Here is a 21492-nt window from a genome sequence, read left to right on the forward strand (position 1 = left end):
CGCAATCAGCGTCCAGCATGGGCACTATGTGCAACCTTTGGCAGGCTGACAGCCGTGGGACCCCAGGGACAGGTCCCACCTGCTCTGTGGGCACGTCCTCATTCGCAAGGGACACCCGCAAGCTCAGGTTGGCTGGGAACACATCCCAGCACCTGCCCCAGGCTCTTTGCCCATTCCCTCTGCTCTCATGGGCTGCCGTACCTCAGGGCTTTCTGGAGGCGCTGCAGGCAGTCGATGGCGAGAGGGCAGTGCTTGCGGGACTGCAGGAAGCGCTGCACGTGGGGCAAGAGGATGTTGCTGGGAGGGAAGAGGCCCGTGCACAGCCAGAGCAGCTCCCAGCCTCGCTCCTCACTATACCTGCAGGAAGAGGTGTGGGGTCCAGCAGGGGTACCACAGGCCAGTCATGGGTCTGAGTCCCCCAAGGGGCTGCACATCCCTCGGCACCTCACCATGGCAGCACATGTCTGCCGTGACCCCCACCACTTTTCTGAAGACCCAACACAGACCCACCTCCCTGACAGCCGGATGGTCAGTGCTACTCAAAGTGTGGCTGGCCAACCCACACCGGGCCACACAGCAGCAACATGGAAGTAAGGTGCTCATGCCAGAATGTCAACCAAACACTCTTGGTTCAGCTAAGATTTTTTTTTTCTTAGCAAGACTTCCTTCCTATGAAGGAAGCAGTGTGTGATTTGTATTCTGGCAGAAGCTCTTTAACTCATTCTTTGAGTGGCACAGTTAGATGGGTCCCTGGGCTCCTCGGGCACCACTCTGAGCTCCTTGGGCCTGACAGGAACGAAGCATAGAGGACTTCTAGAAGGAGGTGGCATTTGATCTAGGTTTTGAAGGCTGAGGCAAATTCGGATATGCAAGAAAGGAGATAACTGCTGACTGGGCATAGCACGCATGAAGGTTTGGCAGCGCGAAAAGACCCAATATATGGTTCAATGGTGGATTTTGTAAGAGGTGCAGAAAATGGCAAAGCTGAGGAGGGAGTTGAGGATCTAGTGTAAGGGGAGACGGTGGGGTTTCTCTCAGGTTCTGAGACTTAACCTGGGCCTGACCTCCCATTCCTGCCGCCGTCCAGCCCAGCAGGGAGGAAGTGACACACTCTGGGACTCAATGCTGTCAGCCCATGAGCATTTTCAGCCAGAGCTTCCAACTGCCAGCCAGCACAATGCAGCTCATGCCAAGTTGGGGACACTTGCTCAAGAACAGTCTGCAGGCAGACAGTGGAGTCTGGGCTGGGGAGGGGTGTCCAGAGGAGGTTCAGGCAGGGAGTGGCAAGAAGTTTAGGAGGAGCTGGTGCTGTTAAATTTGGAGATAGCTTCAGAGGACACAGCCACCACCTCTGGGTTCTTGACCAGACTCCCTTGGGCCTTGAAGCAGAGGTGGGACGTGAGGGGGCCTGAGGGCAGCTCCCAGCCCTGAGCAAGGAAGGACTGCTGCCAGGCAGGGCCAGCTGCTGCCTGGGGAGGGAGACAGCTCCCTGTCATGGTGGGTAGAGGACCTTTCAGATGCCCTTCAGCTGTGAGCACTAGAGGGGAGCCCGCCCCTCTCCCCCACCTTCCCCCACAACCCACCTGATGTGGTTGTCAGTCAGCTGCTTCAGGATCTGCACATACACCTCATCCTTGAGAGGCTCAGCCTTTAGAGAACCCTCAAAGATCTGGTCAGTGAGCTCATTGACAGAGCGCATCCTCTTGGATGGGTAGTCGCCCATGTACTTGAGCATGGGTGAGGAGCCGTCAAGGAAAGGCTTGTGACCAATGGGGGAACACTGGCCCAAGAGGCCACACTCTCTAATAGGGTCTGCCCCTACCCAACTGTGTGGCCCTGGGCCTCTGACTACTCACTCAACCCTCCCACCCTGTTTTCCATGCCTACTGCCCTCCCTCTCCTCAACTTCTCTGGCCACCTCTTCACCACTGATCCCACATCAGCCCAGGTCCTCATCCACATCCAAAGTCCTCACAGCAACCAGGATGAATGTTCCAGATCATAGCCTTGACTCCTCACTGCTTAGGGGCTCCTCATGGCCTTGGGCTACAGTCCAAGCTTCTCAACAGAGCTTGGGAACCCTTTGTTAGTCAGCCCACATCTTCAGATTTCCTTCTATACCTCTGCTTTCCACCTGTGCTGAATCATTTTGTGATCCTGGGCCTTTGGGCATGCTCATTCTGACTGGAACACTCCCCATCTACCTCCCCTTTGACTGACTAGGGCCTACTCAGTCGTCAGATCTCAGCCTAGATACCCCTTCTTCCAAGGAGGCCATCCTGGCCTCCTCCAGGCCCACATCAGTTCACTGTGGCCTGGCCCCCATCAGCGTGTCTGCCCTTTCAGCTGTAAGTACCATGAGGCCAGGGCCTGGGTCTGCTCACAACTATGTCTCCATGCCTGGCCTAGCACATGACGATGGACACGTCTGTGGATGGAATGACAGAGTCAGAGGAGATAATGGATGAGGCATCCCCTTGCATGCTGCAAGGTGCCAGGCAAATGGATCCACATCCCTCTACACTGTCCAGGACCCAACTGGCCCTTCTGTCAGAAGGAAGTAGGTATCTGGATAAAAACCCTAGAGTCAGGGGCCCAGCACCACCCACCGACCTTGGGGTTCCCCCTCCTTGTGGCCCCTGCCCTGCCCTTCCACGGTGACCACCCCTGCAGGTGTGGATATCGATGAAGGCCATACAGGCCTCCTGTGAGAGCTCCTCACTACCCAGGATCTTCTTGAGCAGAGCCTGCTTGAGTGGCTCCCGTGTGTGACTCCACAGCCGGTCCTTGCCACGGGCTTTGGACACCATCACCCGGCTCAGCGTGTGCTTGGGTGGGGGCCTGACGCAGCACAGTCAGCACTGACTGACCCCCAAGTTGTAAGATCCACTCCTACCCCACTTGTAAATGGAGGCTGAAGGCCCCACTCCTCCCTGATACACTGGGTGACCTGGGGTGGGTCACCTGGCCTCCCTGGAAAGACAGCCTGGCCCACCTCCACAGCCTCCTCCCCTCTGTTCCTCTCTGCTCTGGCCTTGGCATGTGCCACCTACAGCACTCCTCCACCTGGGGCATCCCCTGCCCAGCTCAGCCGCCACCTCCTCCAGGAAGCCTGTCCTCTGTCTCCACCCCAACCCCAGCCTCCCCATCACAACACTGGGCACACGGAATCACAGCTGCACAGTTTCGAGCCTATCTCCCCACCAGGGCTGTGAGTCAGTGAGGAAGGTGCAGGCATGAGTGGTGAGTGCCCAGGACCCGATATCTTAAATAAAGGAAGGATAAAATGACATAAGAAGGGTCATCTCAATAGACAGAAAGTGCCCTCCTGCTCCCTCTGACCCAGGCCCTGCTCATAGACAGGAGCATCACAGGGCAACCCCAACACACCGACTAGAGTAGCAGAAGCCTAGAGCTCACTCTCTGGGTCCCCCGCTATCCTTTCCCCATCACCTGAAATAGTCATAGGAGAATTCCTCCAGCGTGTAGGGCTTGGCGCGGACCTCAGGCTCTGCTGTGCGCAGCTGCAAGAGCCGGATGACGTCCTGTCTCTGGTCAGGGGTCATGGTGACCAGGGCCTAGAGACCAAGAGACAAGGGTCTGAGGTCAGCCCTTCATGTGTGGCCCCCAAGATCAACACAGTCAAGCCCAGAGCTTTCTGGAGTGGGGAAGATTGCCTGCCATGGGGATGACCCTCACCCCATGGTGACCCTGGGAGCCCTTTTGCTGATTGTGATCTCTGAGGTTACTGCTGTCTCCATCATGCTGCACTCAGGATCCTTTCCTTAACACTCTGTGTCTGAACCAGGTTGGGTCAGTCAGAAAGCCTGGATGAAGCAGGGGGATGGGGGTGTAGTGTGAGAACTGCCCAGTCAGTCTAGCTCAGCAGCTGCCTGGAAAGCCAGGCTTAAGTCTTCAGTGCTGTGATCCAGAAGAACCTCGGCCTCCCCTCCCTGCTCTGCCCGCACTGCCTTTTCAGATAGTGCGAGGTGATGTCTCCCTGCCCACTCTCCTCCCAGCCCTCGCCCTCGGCAGTTCCTCATTTGATGCAGTTTCTAGGCCACTCCCCACCCAGCACCGGTTTGACAGCTTCCCCAACTTGAAGTTGGTGGTCCTGTGAGACCCCCAGATCATCTTCACAGAACTGCAGACCATGAATCTATTTTAATTCCTCACTCCATTTTACAGATACAGGGAGAAGACAGAGAGAGGCCCAGAGGAGACTCCCATCCATCTGCCACCCCCAAGCCACATACCACAATTTCCCGCGGTGGCATGGTGACAGTGGGCATGACATACACGCAATCAGTGGGGAAGTCCCCACGCTGCTTGGTTCTCTCATTGATGCCGTTGGCCCAGCCTGAGTTCATGACCTGCTCCCCTGTGTCATGGTCCAGGATGATGAGGTCTCCCTTGGCAAAGCTGAGGAAACCCGACTCCTCCCCCGCTGGGAGGTGGAGGTGAGCAGGGCCATGTGGGGGCAGAGAGAGGCTGGATTAGAACATCTTTATTTGGGTTGATGACCCATAAGCTGTTCCTCCCGCACTGAATAACTGAGGCCCTATCCCTCTCATGCGTGCTCACTGGTCACCCTGCCTCTACCTTGCCATAGCCCTTCACCAGACATGGCCATTGCACGGGCTACTCCTCTGCTCGAAAGCCCACCATCCTCAGCATGCTCACAAGGCTATTGTGGGCTGGATTTCCTGACTTCTTCCACTTCACTTCTTGCCCTTCCTCCCTAACCTCACCCCTTCCAGCCAAACCATACCATTTGCGCTTCCCAGACACACCTGCTTTCTCCAGCCTCTGTACTCTGTTTGTGCTCTCCTCCCTGCCTCAAACACTCTGCCCACACATACCTCCTCCCCGAACCCCAGGCTATGTGGGGGTCTCCCCTCCAGATTCCCAGCATCTCTGGGCTTCCCTGGTCACTGCACTATCCCAGGGACTGTCACTTTCCAGCCCCTCTCCCCACTGAGAGTACGGCCAGGGTCCATTTTATTTCTGTCCTTTCCAGAATTTATTTCTGTCCTCTCCTCTGCCCAGAGACTAGGAGGCCTGGGGTGTGCTCAGTCAGGGGGCGGTTACTGCTGTTCTCATCTACAGTTGGTGGGTATTTGGAGACTGAGGAGGAACCCCTGACGTCACCTGGAGAAGGTGACAGGTGATAAGCATGGAAGGACCAGGAGAGGACGATGCCCCATGGGGCACAGATGGAAGGTGCAGAGTCTGACTTTCAGTCCAGGTGGAGCCGAGGGCATCTGGGGAAGGGTGGTAACAGGCACTGGCAGTCCTGAGTGCCTGGTGATCTGCTTGGTGCCCCTGACCCCGGTACCTGGCGGCCTGTGCCAGGAGCCACTCACCAGGGTTGGGGTTGTCCTGCAGGGCCACCACGTACTTAGACCTCTTCCGGAGCCCTTCCAGGAAGGTGACCACTAGGTCACGGATGTCCTCAGCGTTGCTGGAGGTAAAGGTGTACTCATCCCCCTTGATGGTAGCCAGCGTGAAGCTGGGAGCTACCAGTTTTGCTCCCCTGCAGGACCAACACGGAGAACAGGGCCCAGCCGGGGTCAGTCCTGCCCAGCCCGAGTGAGGCGCAGCACAGCCCAGATCAGAGCAGCCCAGCGAGAGCAAGACACGGCACTCCCTGAAGGAGACCAAGGCCAGCCCAGTCAGACACGGCCCAGCCAGGGTCAGACGCAGCTCGGCCTGAGTCAGACATGGCCCTGCCGAAGTCACACACAGTCCGGAGCAAGGCCTGCAAGAGCCCAGCCTTTTTCCCCTTTGCTGTCTAATTCCTACTCCCCCTTTAGATCTCAGCCTAGATATTGCTTCCTCCAGGAAGTCCTCCTTGCCCTCCCACAGCCCTCATCACATTGGTCCTTGCTTTAAAATAGCCTGTTCCATGTCTATCTCATCTCTCAACTGAAGGAAGCTGCAAGAAGGCAAGGTCTATCTTATCTATTTTCATCCCCTGTACCTAGCACATGCCTGGTCAGAGCTGGACGTGCCCGGCCCCAGCACACATCAGACACTGCCCAGAGGCACTCCAGTAAGCCTCGGATCACTGAGGGAGGGCCTGCTGAGAATAGCAGTTTATTCCAAGATACCCCCTACCCCTGCACTGCTCTAGTGTGTCTACAGCTTTCAGTTTATAAAGAATTCTCCCATTGGTCTCACCACTGTAGGGAAGTACTAACAGCTGTTTAAGCGACGAAGGGCATGGAGGGGAGTCCCACTTGGGCCCCTGAATCCCAGGCAAGGCTCTTTCTGTACACAGTTGACTGCCCCTGACTGTCCTCCTAGCCACCCACACCCATTTCTGAATGACCATTAACACCCCATAAAGACCCCCTGCCCCGATCAGCAGGGAGGCGCCTGAAATAGTACAGCACAAGCTGCTCGAGCACATGTGACCACGACAGCTCCCTGCATGTCTCTGCACCACAGTGATATTCCTGTATGAGGCCATGGCTCCCCCTCAGAGGCCCCTGTGACCCCCAGGAAAGCTCCAGGAGCCCTCTCTTTTCCCTTCTATCTGTGCGTCCATCTGCCTCTCTTTACTTCAGACAGCACTGAATCAGGACACAGGGTTTGACACCCCCCTGCCACTGGTCTTTGTACAGCTTTGGACAAATCCCTGCTCTGCACTAAAGTGCAATGTGGGAGGGGTCAGACTAACCTACTGCTGGACACAGCCATGATCTCGGGGAAGGACAGCTCCAGGAGCACCTGCTCCTGCTCATCCACAAAGTAGACGCCTGTCCAGTTGACCGCCACGATAACGTCGTTCTTGGGGAGGCTGGGGCCTGCGGCAGAGACCATGGCAGTGAGAGGCAGGTGGCCCCGCTCACAGCCCAGCCCTCCCCAGTCCTCATACCCACTAGGGAGGTAGCGAGGGGGAACATGCTGACTTTCATTTACAAATGGGGAAACTGAGCCTCGGAGAGCACAACCTCCCTAGAAGTCAAAATTCAAAGGGCAGTGGGAAGAGAGCCCTGAAATCAGGAAATTCACCTAGCTCTGAAAGACCTAGCCCTGTCTTTCTGCAGCTCTGGACAGGTCCCTGCCCTGGAGTGAGGTGGACTATAGAGAGAGGGTCGACTGAGCCCCAAGGTTCCCTCCAGCTAGATATTTGGTGATTCTACGAAGCCCAGCACCAGCATGGAGCCTGGCATGGAGCTGATGCCCAGTAATTCGGACCCAAGGATGGCTGAGCCAATGGCCTGGTGTGGGTTTGTTTCCATTACATCCACGCCCTGCTTCAGAGTCAGCCCAGCCTATACTCTGGACTGCCTGCTTCCATATATAGTAGGTGCTTAATTATCCTAGCAGTCATTCAGTTGTTTAATGCAGAGTGTTGCTGAGTACATGGACTATGGGGAGGCAGGACCCCCTCTGTTCATTGACCTGGAAAGATGAGCAACCCTCCCAGCAGGAACCCAGATGGCTGGGGACATTGGCTCAGGCCATCCCTTCCTTCCACTGTGGGCTAGAGCCATGGAGTGAGGGGTGGGAGAGGGCATGGAGGAAGATGGGGAGGCAGGAGGGCTGAGGGAGTACCTGAAAATTTGTAGGCTTCATAAAACCTGGAGAAGAGCAAAGGCCATTTGAAACGGGCATAATTGACCACATCCTCTTTGACCTTCTGGGCATCAGTCCTCCTCTGGGCATAAATCCCCTGGAGGGGCATGGACAGGGGAAGAAAGACTTCATAGAAGCTCTGTCTGGAAATCCAGTGTCTGTGCCCCCAAGCCAGGAGTAGCCCTGGAACCATGGTACCCTCCTGTGCGCATGGCCTTGTCCTGAGCCATCAGCCCAGTCACCTCCATCACTCCACAGGTCCCACCTGCAGGGAGCTCCCAGTGCAGCCGGGACGGAAAAGCCCACAGTTGCAGCCAGCATGTGTGCAACCCCGAAGTTGTGGGTGGGTGGGAAGCACCTGGGACATGGGAACATGTGTGGCTAAGCAGGGGTGTGTGTGCCAGACCAGGAGGAGGGAGTGAGGAAAGTTGCAGCACAGGGAAGGGATGGAGCAGCCAGGAGATAATGCAAAGCTGCTGGCAAGAAACTAAAGCACTAGCATTTCATTATCTAAAGATATCCCTCAGAGCCCTATTAAGAACTTGGTGGTGTTGGAGCAGAATTGAAGGGATGTATCAAAATGAACTCCATAGTGTTTATCGTCTACGGACTCAAACATGGACAAAGACACATATGCATGCCGTGTGCTGGGAGGGCCCGGAGCAGTGCTCTTCCAGGAGAGGACAAGGGTCAGAAGAAATGGCACGTGCCTACTCGGAGAGAGAGGATCATAAAGCAAATGCAGCACGTTAACACCTGGTGAGTCTGGGTGAAGTGGAGGGGTATATGCTTCTAGGTTTTTGAACTTGTAATTTCTCCATAAGTTCAAAATTGTTCCAGATGAAAATGTTTCTACCCCTCTGACCCTAAAAACCATGCTAACTCACAGCTCTACAGCTGACTTGTATACTCCACGAGAAGACGGGTCCAGGGATGTGACTCCCACAGGCCAACAGGCTCTGGTCCAAGGGGGAGACATGGCAAGCTCAGCTGTGGGCTCTGAAGGGCACCTCTGTCCTCTTCACATTTGTGTCCCCATGGTGAGCACCCCAAACAGAACAAATTAATGAGCAATGGTACCTAGTCTGGAATGTGCCATGTGCCATGTGCATGATGGCAGTGAACACAGAGGAGGCCCCGGGGGAAGTCAGAGGGACGGAAGCTGTTTGGGAGGTGGAATGGATGGGCTTCAGTGGCTGACAAGGTGGACAAGTGAGGGACAAGACATTGCCTGGACAGAGAGACAGAGGGATGGAGGGAAAACATGTATTTCCTCTGCAAGGGATGGGAGGTGGAAGAGGACCTGGTGGGGGAGCCAGACCCAGAGGTAGAGAGGGTGCGGGGCAGGTTCAGGGAAGAGTGGAGGCTTGTGGGCAGCTCACCAGGGAAGGCACAGAGGGTTAGGGAAGAGGGCGTGCAGTATAGAAGGGTGAAAGACTGCTGGTCTGCAGAGCTCCTCGGCAACTTGTGTGCAGAGATGACTCTGGTCTTATACAACGAGGGCCAGGAGGTGAGGAGCCTGCAGGTCCCCTCGAGCAGCCACACCACCCCTCCTCTACTAGTTGGGCAGGCCCCTTAGCTTGGAAGGGAGCTACCCAGGGCTCGTTACCTGGGGACTCAAACAAGGAGGCCGAGGGGGTCTGTACCTAAAGTTCCCCAGGCAGGAAGCTGGGCCCGAGCTCTTTTAGACAGAAAAGAGGGTGCATTTCCTAGAAGCTCTTCCAGCATGCACCAACACCCCTGAGCCGTAGGTCTAGCAGGTGGCTGCTGCCAGGCCAGGAGGAGCAGGGGCCCCCAATATCCTTGGACCCATGGTTTCTCTTATGAGGCTACAGGGTTGGATCTGATCCGTCTCAGTGTCCCTGGCACCAGCCCAGAGTAGACAGCATAAGACACAAGTGAACTGATATCCATGGTGGAGGAAGCCTGCTTAGGAGGCAGGAGGTAGAGGGTGCCATCCTGTCTCCCAGCAACCCTGCGGACAGTGAGGGCTGTGACCCTTTTGATTGGCTGGGTCCTTGCCTCTCAGCCCAGGTCACCAGAGAGCCCCTCCTCCAAGACCCTGCCCCACCCTCCTACCTTCTTGTGGGCAGCAATGGCCAGCTGGGCCCACTTCTCAAGCGTCTTCAGGGGCGTGATCTCACGATCCGGGATATAGGTGGGCACAAGGTTTAGGAGGCGCTCTAGGATCATCTCGGAGCCATAGTCCACAAAGTACTGCTGGGAGGCCAGCTCGGCCAGATCATCCTCCTAGGTGGAGAGAGTGGGGAGGGTGCTATTCACACACCCTCTGGGAAGCCCTTCCAGACCACTGAGGCCTCCAGGGCCCTGCCTCCTATAGCTGTCGACCAGCCTTTGGGAAACCGTGCATTCACTGACTCCCCAGAAGTTCTTGTCTGCTTGGTGGAACCATAAAATCCCTGAGGGCAGAGCCACACCTCTGTCTTCTCCCGCGTCACCTCAGCACCAGCACAGATGCACATGAGCTGACACTGAGAGGTCAGCCAGTCCGCTGGAAATGTGGTGGTTGACCCAGAGACAGCATCTGGGCTGACAGGCTGCCCTGGAGAAGGGGGGTACCTGGGTACTGCTGGTACTGTCAAAGGGAAGGGGGGCATCCCATTACCATCTCCATCACCATCACCCCCCCACCCTGGGATGGTCCAAGTAGTGAATGACAAGGAGGTTAAGCTACAGAGGCTTCAGAGGGCCAGATGATGGGTACTGGGCATTTGCCCCTTCCCTGCCTAGGATGCCACAGCAGGCAGCCCTGGTGATATCTACTTGGGGCTCATTGGGGCTTTGGCAGAAGAGGCCAAAGAGAAAGGCTCTTGGGTGTCTTGAAGGCAGTAGATGTTTCCCAGCCAGTTCAAAGCATTTCAGAATTTTAACAATTGACATGGCTGTACTCATGCATTCTGTGAGGGTATTAGCTCACCACCACCATGATCACCAACACCATTGCCACCATCACCAATTTGGTACCATCCTGGGCCACTAACTGTCCCCCCCATCACCAACACCATGATTATCACCACTGCCCTTGCCACCATCAGCTTCACCATCACCACCACTGCCACCAACAACCACCACCTTCATTTCCATCACGTCCATCCTTATCCCCCCATCACAAGCACCAGTAGAATCATAGGCACCATAAGAACCATCATCACTACCATCAAAAATAAAATAACACAATACGAGTTACTCCATATCACTCCTGTCCTTAGAAGGAGACTAACAGAGTACACAATTACAAACTCTGGTCTAAACGAGTAGATCTCTTACTCCTTTAGAACAAGGTTTTCTGGATGAAAGCAGAACAATACAGCATGTTCTGAAGCACAGAGGCTGTACCATGCACAAGCCCTACAGCAGAGTAGAAGACCTTCCACCAGCAGAGTTCCCACTAGTCTTCAAAGCCCTTGCTCCCCAAGGCAGTGTTGCTCTAGAGGAAGCCTCAGCCAGGCTAACCTCCACATAGGCTAATGGTAGGTCACAGACAGTAACATTCAGCCCAAATTTGGAAAACGGAGGGCTGTGAGCTAAACAGGCTCAGGCAGGAGACTTGCCCCGCAGTCACTCACCTTCTCACACCTGTACTCCCCAAACTTGACCCCTCGCACCACCTGCTGGTAGATGAGGTTGGTGGCCACATTGTCTTCGGAGGGGTTGTGCCAGGGCGTGAAGACCTCTTTGCGAAAGAAGAGCCTCCAGGGGGCATTGCGTTCCTGGGCACCCTGCTCCTTGGCATACTGTTCACACTGGGAGATGGCATCCATGACGTGGTCACTGCCACTGCCCAGGGAGGACACCTGAGGGCACAGGGCTGGAGGTCAGCGAGAGAAAGGTGAGCAGGCAGGGAAGGACTTAGAAAGAGCCACCAACTCTCCTGGAGCAAGTGGAAAACTGAGACTCAGAAAGGCAGGGACATGTCCAGATGACCCAAGAACCAGACCAGACCTCTGGACCCCAGCCGTGGGCTCTGAGTCAGCACAGCCAAATGGGCATTCCCATTTCCTAGTGTAAGCCTTGTGTGAAATGATGGACAAATGGTCACTGAAAACACAAGAGGCATCTGTAAGTGAGAAAAATTCAGGCATCTGTCGGACAACATGGTTCTGTCCCTGGACCTGCCTGAGTGGGGAGTGGAGGGCAGACACCTCTGCTGCATGTGATGTTGCTGAGTGTAGAGGCAGAATCACACATCCCCCGGCCCAGGTGTGCCCAGGGTTGCACACACTCCAGGTGGTCACTAACAAGTGAACAGAAACCACCACAGAAACCTGACAGTAACTTATATTCCCATTTGCAAATGAGAAAACTGAATCTCAGAGAGCCAGGTAGCTGCATGCTCCCCCGGTCTCTCTCTGTCATGTTTTTTCTCTGGTACCAAGGAAGAGTTGACTCAGCCCAGGTACATTGACAGAAGGGAGCCCTAGGTCTCCGTCTACACTGTGCTGGCAGACTTCTAGGTGCTCTCCACAGTCCTAATGAGTTGGGCAGAGGCAGAGCTACCAGTGGCTGAGAGGAAATGAAGGCTCTGGAAGATAGGCAACTGCCCAAGATTGTCTGGAATCAATGCGTGGCAGACGGACAGAACAGGAGCCAGGGTGGTGCCAGGAGGGGGCGCTGCAGGGTGGCCGTACCTTATCAAACAGGGCAATGTAGAGGGAGAAGCCAAAGCGGTCCCTGAGCGAGATCTTGTCAGCCAGTGCATTGCAGAGCTCCTTGGCCGTGGTTGCCGAGTCGGTCAGCAGCGTCTTGGTGGTCCCATCCATGAATGTCACAGGCAACATGATGGGCTTCTTGGACTTGGTGGCCTGAAAATGACCAAAGAGGGTCTGTGGGGATCTTTTCACTTCAGATCAGTTCATATGCTGCAGGTTCCTGGCTCCCTGCTCCCCAAGGGGGCAGAGCAGCCCCACAGCCTTGGACCCCAGCATCTCACCAAGATGCCACCTGTGGCTGGTCGCAGGCACCCAGGGGGCCCCACGGTGTTCCCCGCCCTGACAGACCTGAGCCTGGGCACTGGGGCCAAGGAGGCTGGGGGGCTTCTGCCCTCACATTGTGCAACCATCACAAGACCCTGTGAAATGAGTAGCATTATTGCTGTTACAGAGGAAGCTATTAAGACACAGGGGGAACCCCCTGCCCAAGTCACTCTGATTATAAAACAGATGGGAGTCCATTGGGTGCTTTCCTGTTCCAACAGCCTGGGATCCCAGAACTTGAAGAACCATAGAATCCTAAGGCAGGGAATGTTTCTGGGGCACTGAAGCGCACTACACACACACACACACACACACACACACCCTCGAATGCCTGGGTAGGGCCATGGGCTATACCTGCAGCTCCAACCAGCTGGGTGGCTGTGTCCGTGTCCCATTGACGAAGGTCCTTCTGAGCCGCTCCTCGCAGTACGGTGCGTAGCCAGGTGGTCCCCCATGGATGAAGTTGCGCAGGTACTACAGACAGAGACCAGCTGAGGGGCCTCCTCTCCAGCCTCCCCCGGAGACCATCACAGCAGCCTCAGCAGGTCTCCTACTTCCAGCCCTCCTACCACACTGCGGACCTGCTCCAGGCCTGGCCACCCACGCCTCTCCCCTGCTGAGCTCCACCCTGCTGCCTTTGGGATCAAGTCCATGCATCTCAGGTGGAGCAAGGCCACCCCTACCTACCTTGAAATAACTCTACCAAGGTCATTTCCCCTCTCTTTACCTAGCCTAACTGCTCCTTCTTCTTTAGGGCCCACCTCCCTGACTCCTGACTGGGTGAGCACTCTCCCCCTCACAGCCCTGGCCAGCTGGGTTGGCTCTGCCTGTGACCTGCCCTGTCTCTGTGTCGCCAACACTCAGGGCCTGGCACTGAGGCACAGTCAAGAGAGTGGCCCGAGACCAACTGAAATGCCTGCTCCAGGACTGTGAGGGGAGGGTCCAGGCAATGCTGTCAAATTCAGTCTCTTCATTAATAAAGAGAGGCTGAAGGGAGAAGAGAGTGGAGGGCTGGGAGCCCGGGAGGAAGGTGGAGACAAGGCAGCAGGGAAGTGCAGGCCCAGAGGAGATGGCCCAGGCCAGGCCTCACTGCCAAGCTCCTGAGCTTCCTCCCCTTGCTCAGTCCTCTGATGCCCTTCCCGCCACAGGAGGCCAAGCCCCCCTACCTTAACGAACTTCTCGGAGGGGGCGAAGCAGCCCACGCAGAGAGACACGAGGATCCAGCCCCGGGCATAGCTGCTCTTGGAGGGGTTGTGAGTGAGCTGCTTGCTGATCTGGCAGTAGATCTCATCCCTAGGCAGGTGGGGAAGTGAGGGAGCGGAGGGAACCAATCCGGGGCTCCCACAGGGCGGCCACAGGTGGGACACCGGCTCTTCTCTCCAACTTGCCCAAGACCACCCGGGGCAGGGGCCTTGGGGCCGGCTGGGGAAGGCTGCGGAGCCACCCAGGAGGCAGGTTTATCAGGCACGGAGCATGTTCCTGACTCCAATCCAGATCCACAGCCAGGTCCCCATGATCCAGAGAGGGGGGTGCCTCCTGCTTGGGGCACAGTGGCCACAGCCACTGGTGAGCACTTTGATGAGAAGCACTGTCCCTTCCTTGTCCCTCACCAGCTGGGTGGCCTGGGCAGGTGAGTTCCCCTCTCAGAGCCCAGGCCATAGTCTCGGAGCCCAGCAGGTACAATTTCTGCTGATGGCAACGGAAGGGCACAAACAGCAACCACATCTGGGGACCTTCTCTGGGAGATGGAGTGGGTTGGAGCTTTGACTTTCACTTGATGTATTTCCATAATGTTTAAATGCGCTATTTAAGTGGCCGTGCGTTACTTTTGTAATCAGATCAAAGCAATGAAGCTAGTTTTTGGTTTAGTTTTGTTTTCACTTTAAAGGGAAATGATAATATCTTCCTTATAGGCTTTCTGTGAAGAAAAATGAGCCACAGCTTATAAAGCACCTAGCCTAGGAAATCCTCAGTAAACGCTAACTGCCCGCCTGTTGAGGGCCAAGGTCAGGACCTCTGTGACCAAGTGACCACCAGAAGAGGGGCTGGCCTGGGCAGGAAGGAGGGATGATCGAGTCAGTGGCACCCCAATCTCCAGGGTTCAGGGGCCAGCACAACTTCGAAATTAATTCTGAGGTTGCTCACTTTTTATCATAACAAATAAGGTCAATTAAAACATACCGTACACGTACGATCTGCCCACTATCTGTACCACAGTCGTTTCATAAAACAAATGTAACTTTAATATCTCAGAACAAAGAACAGTTCTTTCAATAAATCAAATTTAGCTTGAGAAACATCCTTATATTTTCCCCATCTCATCATGGCCCAATAAAAGCTTCTCACCTACACTTGGGAGCTAAGGCCAAGCGAAGGGAGGGATTAGCCACGGTCCCTCAGAGACTCAACACCCGGCCTTCTGACTCCGCCCGGGGCTCCTGGCATGACGCTCTCTAGGACTGCCCGCTTTAGGTCTGACGGTGAGATAGCTGGAGGCAAATTCTTGCCCCTTCAACACACCTTGGGCAGCTACCTTTTCTTCTGAGAGGCAGGTGACCCTGGGTAGGTACCCTGACCATCTCCAGTGAGGTAGTAACTGGCCTCAGGCAGCAACAAAAGGGGGCCTGACTGGAAAGCAGGAGGTCTGGGAGGCTAGGGTCCCAGGGCAAGTCTCTTCCCCTCCCCGACCTCAGTTTTTTCCATTGGTAAAATGGGCTCATTACCCTGCCCCAACCCCATCCTGCTGTCCTCCCAGCCAATATATACAAGTTTGTGGGATCAGCTCTCCTAACCGACCATCTTGGGCAGATAGAGTCCTCAAAAAAGTCCTATCTGTCTTCCCTCCACTGACCTAGCTCAGTTGATTCCTTTCTTGCTCCTGGTGACTCTTAGATCAGTCCATCCCCTCCCCAACACCCCAGAGACCTGAACAAAGGCCTTTGCTGGGCCCAGATGGGGAACCCAAATGCAGGGTTCCCAGGCACGCTAAACACAGTGACTCTGCCCATGGGCCTGGGTTGGGTGCACCAAAGGTAAGCTGGCCAGAATGGGCTTCAAGCAGGAGACGCATTGGATAACGAGAGCGATAGTGCCCGCCATGTGGGTCCTGTCTTCCACACTCTCCATCATGTGATCTGCCCACCAGTCAATGAGGTAGGTGCTATTATTATTCCCCCCTTACAGATGAAGGAGCTAAGGCTCACAGGGATGAAATAACTCTACCAAGGTCATATGACTAGTAGGCAGCGGAGCTAAACCCAGGCCTGTTTGCTTCATCTGCCACCAAGGTGACAAGGCCACAACTCCCACCACCAGAAGTCCTTCAGGGCCACACTGGGAAGTGCTGGGCGCCCCCCTAGCCAGCGGCCCCTCAGGCACTGACCTGAGCGCAGGCCGCAGGATGCCGTTGCCAATGACGAAGTGCAGCTTCTCCAGGTTGGACGTGGGCCGGTCCTCCAGCATGCTATTGCCCTGTACTGTGGACTCCCCATCATGCAGCCTCTTGGTCACCTGGGCCGGGGGGGTGGGGGGTCGGGCACAAGGCTTGGACCAGGCAGGGTAAAGTGAAGGGCCTTGCTTCATGTCTGAGGCTACCCACTCCACTGGAGAGCAGATCCTGAGAATGGCCAGAGAGCTGGCTCCCCACCACTGTCACAGCCCTGGCCCTGTCCTACTCCCATCTTGTGCAGAACTGACGTTGGGTCCATTACTGGCCCAGACAGCTGGGCAGCACCGGCCCGGTGCCACCTACTATGGACAAGATTCCTCTGCAGTCTCCCTGACCCTCTACTCCTACCCCAGGGGAGCCCTTTCAGCCAGGACCGGGACCTGCCCTTCTGGCTCCTGGTGGGGCACCTACCTCTCCCTGGTGGGCCACAACTCCACACGCAACCCTGACACCCAATTTATACCGAGGGTCCAACTACCCAGTCACCAACACCAATCCCCAGTGCCTCCGCCTCCGTGTGAACAGCCCCAGGCCTGGGTTCTTACAGATGCGTTTCTCCTCTCTGGTTCCACACCAGCACCAACCTGCACCCTGCCTGGAACCCCAGAGTGAGAGGGTGCCCCTGCAGGTGGGAGGGGTGTAGGAGGCCCTCACCCCTGTGGAGCACCCATAGCTCTGCTCTCATGCCATCCTCCCAGGAGCCCACCAGGGGGCATCACCTCCCCACCCCCGGGGCCCCTTCAGATAACCAGTGGCAGAGCGAGCATTCAAACCTGGGGCTACGTGGCTGCAGAACTGGATTTGAACCTCAGGAGGGGAAGAGGACAATGGGAGAGGCAAAGTAGGCTGCGGGAACCCTGAGGAGGAGCCTGAGTCTACTGTAAAGGGGTCTGAGCAGGCTTCCTGGAGGAGAGGACCTCAGGCAGAGAAGAAGGAGGAATTTTAAGCAGAGGGATGGATGTGTAGGAATGTAGGGGGTGGGGGAGCTGGTCCCGTGCACTGTAAATGCCTTGGTTAGTGTCTGCTGTCCTCCCAGCCTGCACAGTCCTAGAGCACAGGATGGTGCTCAGAAAAGCCAAGGTGACTAACTGAGAGCTCAAACAAATTAGTAGGGTTAACGCCCCATGGGCTCTCTTACCCACAGAAAGTTCGCAGTGTCTGAAAGGTCCTTTGATCAAATGCAATGGTTTCCCTGCCCTGGCAGGAAGTGTCCCCCTTTTCACCATGTGCCAGGTGCAGTCCTCTCCAGCTCTCCAGTCCCCTCTTCTGGGAAGCCCTCCCTGATCTGGCCCCAGCCTGAGCTCATGGCCCTCCTCTTTGCACTCCTGCCTGCCCAGTCCCTCCTCTCACGGCCCAGCCCAAGCCCCTGACAACAGGCAGTGGTTGCTCTTGTTCCCAATTCCCTGGGTCCCTGAGCTCAACCTGGCCCCAGCCTGGGTCTCCTAAGGCAGCCCAGGGTCTGCTCTAACCTCCTCTGTCAGTTTGGACTTCTTCTTCAGGGTCAAGTGCACCAGCTTGTGCCTCATGCTGCTCTTCTTCTGCCCCTCCGGTAGCTGGGCCTGTGGACCAAACAGGGTTCAGGGCCAAGTGACTGGGCCCCAAAAATGAGGACAAGGACAATTGCCAATGGAGCTACAGCTAGAGGGTGAACTCACCTCCACGCTAACATTTATGAGGGACACCCCACACAGCCACCCTCTCATCCCCCACTACCCTCCACCAGCCAGGTGATGGATGGGAAAACAGAGACTCAGAAAAGTGTAGTATGCGGCCCAGTGCCTCCCAGTGAGTCAGTGTTGCCACTGGCTCTGACCACAAAGGCCTCACCCAATCACGATCTGCACTTTGCAGTTTATACAGCGTGTACATATTTGTTCCCACAAGTAGACAGAGGAGAGTGGGGGTCAGGGAGGTGAGGCAAAGGCAATCTTCAGGATGCTCCTTCTGCTGAGGCCCCTGGGGATGCCAGGCAGCCCTTCCGACTGGCCTGGGAGGACACGGAGGGACCAGGGTGGGTGGGTGGCAGCTGAGCCTCACCTCACCCTCACCCTGCAGGGCCTGCAGCTCCCTCTTGTAGGTCTTCTTGCCCAGAGTCTCGTAAATCTTGGTCATCACAGGGATCTTCTCACTGCCATCACTCATGGCCGTGTGGTACTTGGGCTCAGGGAGGTCCCCCATGAAGCGCAGGATGGTGATCCAAACCGCCAGGGCTGCCTGGAGGCAGAACCGGGCATCAGAGGGTGTAAGCGCAATGTATTGCAGAACCATCAAAATAGCCTGGGGGTCTGGGGAGAGGGCCGGAGAGGGCCACAGGGCTCACGGTGTTCTGCTGCTCCTGGAGATTGGCCCATGTGGCCTGGGGCCAGGCTGAGTACCAGAGTGAAGTCAGCCCCAGTCCCACCCATCCACTGGGGACCCACCACCCAGGCACCCACGCAGCCCAGCCCTCACCAGCTGGTCGCCCTCATCGTCATGGTACAGCAGCGGCTGCTTGAGTGGCCGCCGGGTATAGGTATGTGTGGTCGTGCCCTGGAAGTAGGTGGCAGCGAACTTGGCAAATTTATACTCGGAGAGGTCCTCCTCATCTTCATCAGGCAAGGGAAGGGCTGCGTCCAGGTCCTCCTCCACCATTTCCCTGCGCCCACGCTCCAGGTCCTGAGGAGGCCAGAGGGGTTCCCTGCCGTGGGAGCAGACTTGGGCCAAAGCCCCCCCAGAGCTGTCCCTATGGGGCCAGCTCTTCCTCCACATGGGGAGAGACTGTATGTCACCCTGTTTAGTGCCCAGAGCCTGGCACACGGTAGGCCCTCAATACACACGAAGAAAAGTTTGTGAACGGCCCTGGAGAGACGTGATTGGCCCAAGGTCACATGGCAAACTGACAGCTGGACAGGGTCAGGGGCTGCAGGAGCCGCATGTCATCACTGCTGCCCTTTGCTCAGAGGGGACGAGGTGGACTTTAATGAAAAGAGGCACAAGGAGGGAGGGCTATCTCACTGTCCTGTCCCCAGCCCCTGTCCCCAGCTTGATACCTCAAAGCCACTAGGTGCTTGGCCCTCCTGGCCTGGCAGGCCGCCGGAAGTCCCCAAAAAGCCAAACATCTTGTCCACCATGTCCGAGTGGTTGATGGGCTCGTGGCGGGCCCTCTCCATCTGCTCCAGGAGCTCCTTCTTCCGCCGGGCCTCCTCCTTCTCCTTCAGCTCCCGCTCTGCGTCCTCACGAGCCAGTTGTGCCAGGCGCTCCTGAGAGGTTGGAGTGACACAGGAGACACAGGCTCAGGGAGCAAGCCCTCCTCAAGGAGCCCAAGAGAACCCCTGTGGTGGCCAGGCCCTCGTCCCAACCTCCGCGGAGGTCCCGACAGCTGGGAAGGACTGCGCCTCCCGCTTCTCCATCCTCGGCGCCCCCCGACCAGCCCTCGCCGTCCAGGGCGGAGAGAGGAGCCTCCAGACAAGCCTGGAGTAATGCCGCCTGCCCTTCAGGGCGTAGCTGGGAACCCCCTCTTCCCGGGAGAACCTGCTCTGGCCCCACAGCTGGAGGGGACCACCCCAACCCAGAAATCCACGGCCGTTGGCTGGGTGGGGGCTCTGGCCCAGCGCCGTCCAATAGAAATAGAAGGCAAGCCACGTACGTCGCGGCTTCGTTTAAAACAGTAAAAAGAAATAGGGACATTTATTTTAAGGATATATTTTATTTAACCCGATAGTTCCGAAATATCAGGTCAACGTGTAATTAACATTTTTTAAATGGTGCTGAGATATTTTTGTATTCCTGCTTTTTTTTTACTGTCTTCAAAACCTAGAGTTTATTTTACACTTAGAGCCCCCTGCCACGTCAAGCACTCAGCCACCACATGCGGCCGGGGGCTGCCACACTGGGTACTGTCCCCCCAGCTCGGGCTTTTTATCCACGTGTCATCTCCCAGCTAGGAAGCGTGTGCCTGAGGGCTTGGCCCTCTTGCTCTGGAGCCACAGCCCCTCGGCCCCAGGACAGGACCAAGCGCCCAAGGCGCAGGCGAAGGCAGGCTGCACGGACAGATCATGACCCGCCAGCGAGCAGCGTCCCAGGCGCTGGGCCACGCGGCTCACCTGATGCTTTCGTTCGGCCTCCTCCTTGGCTTTCTTGGCACTCATCTCCTTCCGGAGCTTCTCCTCCTCTGCCAGCCGCATTTTCTCAGCCTCCAGACGCCGCAGGTACTGAGGGCAGGGGCAGCCCATGGGCACCATCAGGGGGCTTCCTGCCGGCTCTGGCCCACCCCACCCTGACTAATGATTTGGCAGATAGGGAAACTGAGGCATCTGAGAATTTCTCCAGGTCACATAGCAGGTGGGGGCATTGTTGATTCCCAAAGCCAAAGCAGCCTCATGAGAGCAACTGGGAGGACCAAAATAAGGGGTCTGATCCCAGTTTTGTGCCCTCCCCAGAGGAGGCACGGTCCCAGATCCCCTCTGTCGGTGTGGGCCTCCACTGACAGGTAGGGATGACCTGCCTGCCTGAGGCGGAGAGCGCCCCTCAGAGGGCACACCCCACACCTGGGGGACTCCGAACCCCTCACCTCGGCCCTGAGGCGCCGATGCAGCCTGCGCGCGATCATGCCCCGGGCGTAGGCCTGCACGGTGAGCACGGCCCAGAGGCGGTGGCGGAAGGCCTTGCGCACCAGGTAGGCGCGGCAGCGCGCCTGGAACTCGATGATGTGCCGGCGGGCCAGGCGGTACTGCTGCTGCAGCTTCCGGGACCGCTGCAGGGCCTGCAGCCGCAGGAAGCCCAGCCGCATCTGCGAGGACACCAGCCAGCTCAGAGCCTGCGCCCCCGCGCCAGGCTGGCCCTGACCACGGGTGGGCACGGCTCGGGGCTCCTCTCTCACTGGCATCCCGAAGACACGGCTCCGTCTTCTCTCAGACTAGGGCTCCCCAGAGTCAAGCTCTGTCTCCTCTCAGACAAAACTTTTCTAGGGAGTGGCCTTGGCTTCCCTTGAGGGGAAGGGGGCCCCCCCACGATGGACCCCCGTTCTCAGTCCAGGAGCCGGTCTCCTTCCTGCCTGTCTGCCCAGCCCCGAGTGCAGGCTGCAGCCCAGTTACTCGGCAAAAGTCCGCCTGGTGCCTGCTCCCAGCCGCCTCCACGGTCTCTAACAGCCCAGGTGCTCACATCCCACCAAAACATTCCAGAAGAAAAGCAACAAACTTTGCTGACCAGATGGGAAAAACCACAAGCAACAGACGTGGACTTTGGGCTGGAGGAACAGTAGAGACTAGCTGGGGCAGGGGGCCCGACCAGGCCTGGGCACAGGCACATCCTGCTGCTACGGCAACCGTAACTTGGCCGGTTCAAAGGCCTTGCAGGGCAAGGAGCGCCCCCCCCCCCTCCCCCCCCAGCCAGAGGCTCACCAGCTCATAGTTCCTCCGGCAGTTGTGGCCTCGCCAGTGCCTCTGGATCACTGTGGCAGCATTCTTCAGCTTCAGGAAGTTGGAT

The 21492-nt window shown here is 56.8% G+C and overlaps 1 protein-coding gene across 7 annotated transcripts in view; it reads right to left on the reverse strand.

Annotated features, from left to right (window-relative positions):
• The window catches only part of MYO7A (myosin VIIA), an 84307-nt gene that overhangs the window by 10437 nt on the left and 52378 nt on the right, over window positions 1-21492 (reverse strand). For 4 of the 7 annotated variants that reach the window (XM_025419580.3, XM_025419578.3, XM_025419579.3 and 1 more), the window contains 21 exons: window positions 21408-21492; window positions 20579-20797; window positions 20112-20219; window positions 19059-19268; window positions 18481-18684; window positions 18067-18243; window positions 17499-17588; window positions 15964-16091; window positions 13748-13874; window positions 12936-13055; window positions 12237-12410; window positions 11175-11402; window positions 9667-9837; window positions 7567-7684; window positions 6686-6812; window positions 5367-5650; window positions 4257-4447; window positions 3454-3578; window positions 2684-2841; window positions 1584-1737; window positions 202-357 (listed from right to left, as the gene is read on the reverse strand). In XM_025419580.3, coding sequence (XP_025275365.1) covers window positions 202-357; window positions 1584-1737; window positions 2684-2841; window positions 3454-3578; window positions 4257-4447; window positions 5367-5650; window positions 6686-6812; window positions 7567-7684; window positions 9667-9837; window positions 11175-11402; window positions 12237-12410; window positions 12936-13055; window positions 13748-13874; window positions 15964-16091; window positions 17499-17588; window positions 18067-18243; window positions 18481-18684; window positions 19059-19268; window positions 20112-20219; window positions 20579-20797; window positions 21408-21492 — 3354 coding nt within the window. The remainder of the gene's footprint in view (window positions 1-201; window positions 358-1583; window positions 1738-2683; window positions 2842-3453; window positions 3579-4256; window positions 4448-5366; window positions 5651-6685; window positions 6813-7566; window positions 7685-9666; window positions 9838-11174; window positions 11403-12236; window positions 12411-12935; window positions 13056-13747; window positions 13875-15963; window positions 16092-17498; window positions 17589-18066; window positions 18244-18480; window positions 18685-19058; window positions 19269-20111; window positions 20220-20578; window positions 20798-21407) is intronic. The other 3 variants (XM_025419581.3, XM_025419582.3, XM_049098735.1) reach the window with 2 other exon arrangements.

This window comes from Canis lupus, chromosome 21 (genome assembly GCF_003254725.2).
Source record: "Canis lupus dingo isolate Sandy chromosome 21, ASM325472v2, whole genome shotgun sequence".
Taxonomy (NCBI): Eukaryota; Metazoa; Chordata; class Mammalia; order Carnivora; family Canidae; genus Canis; species Canis lupus.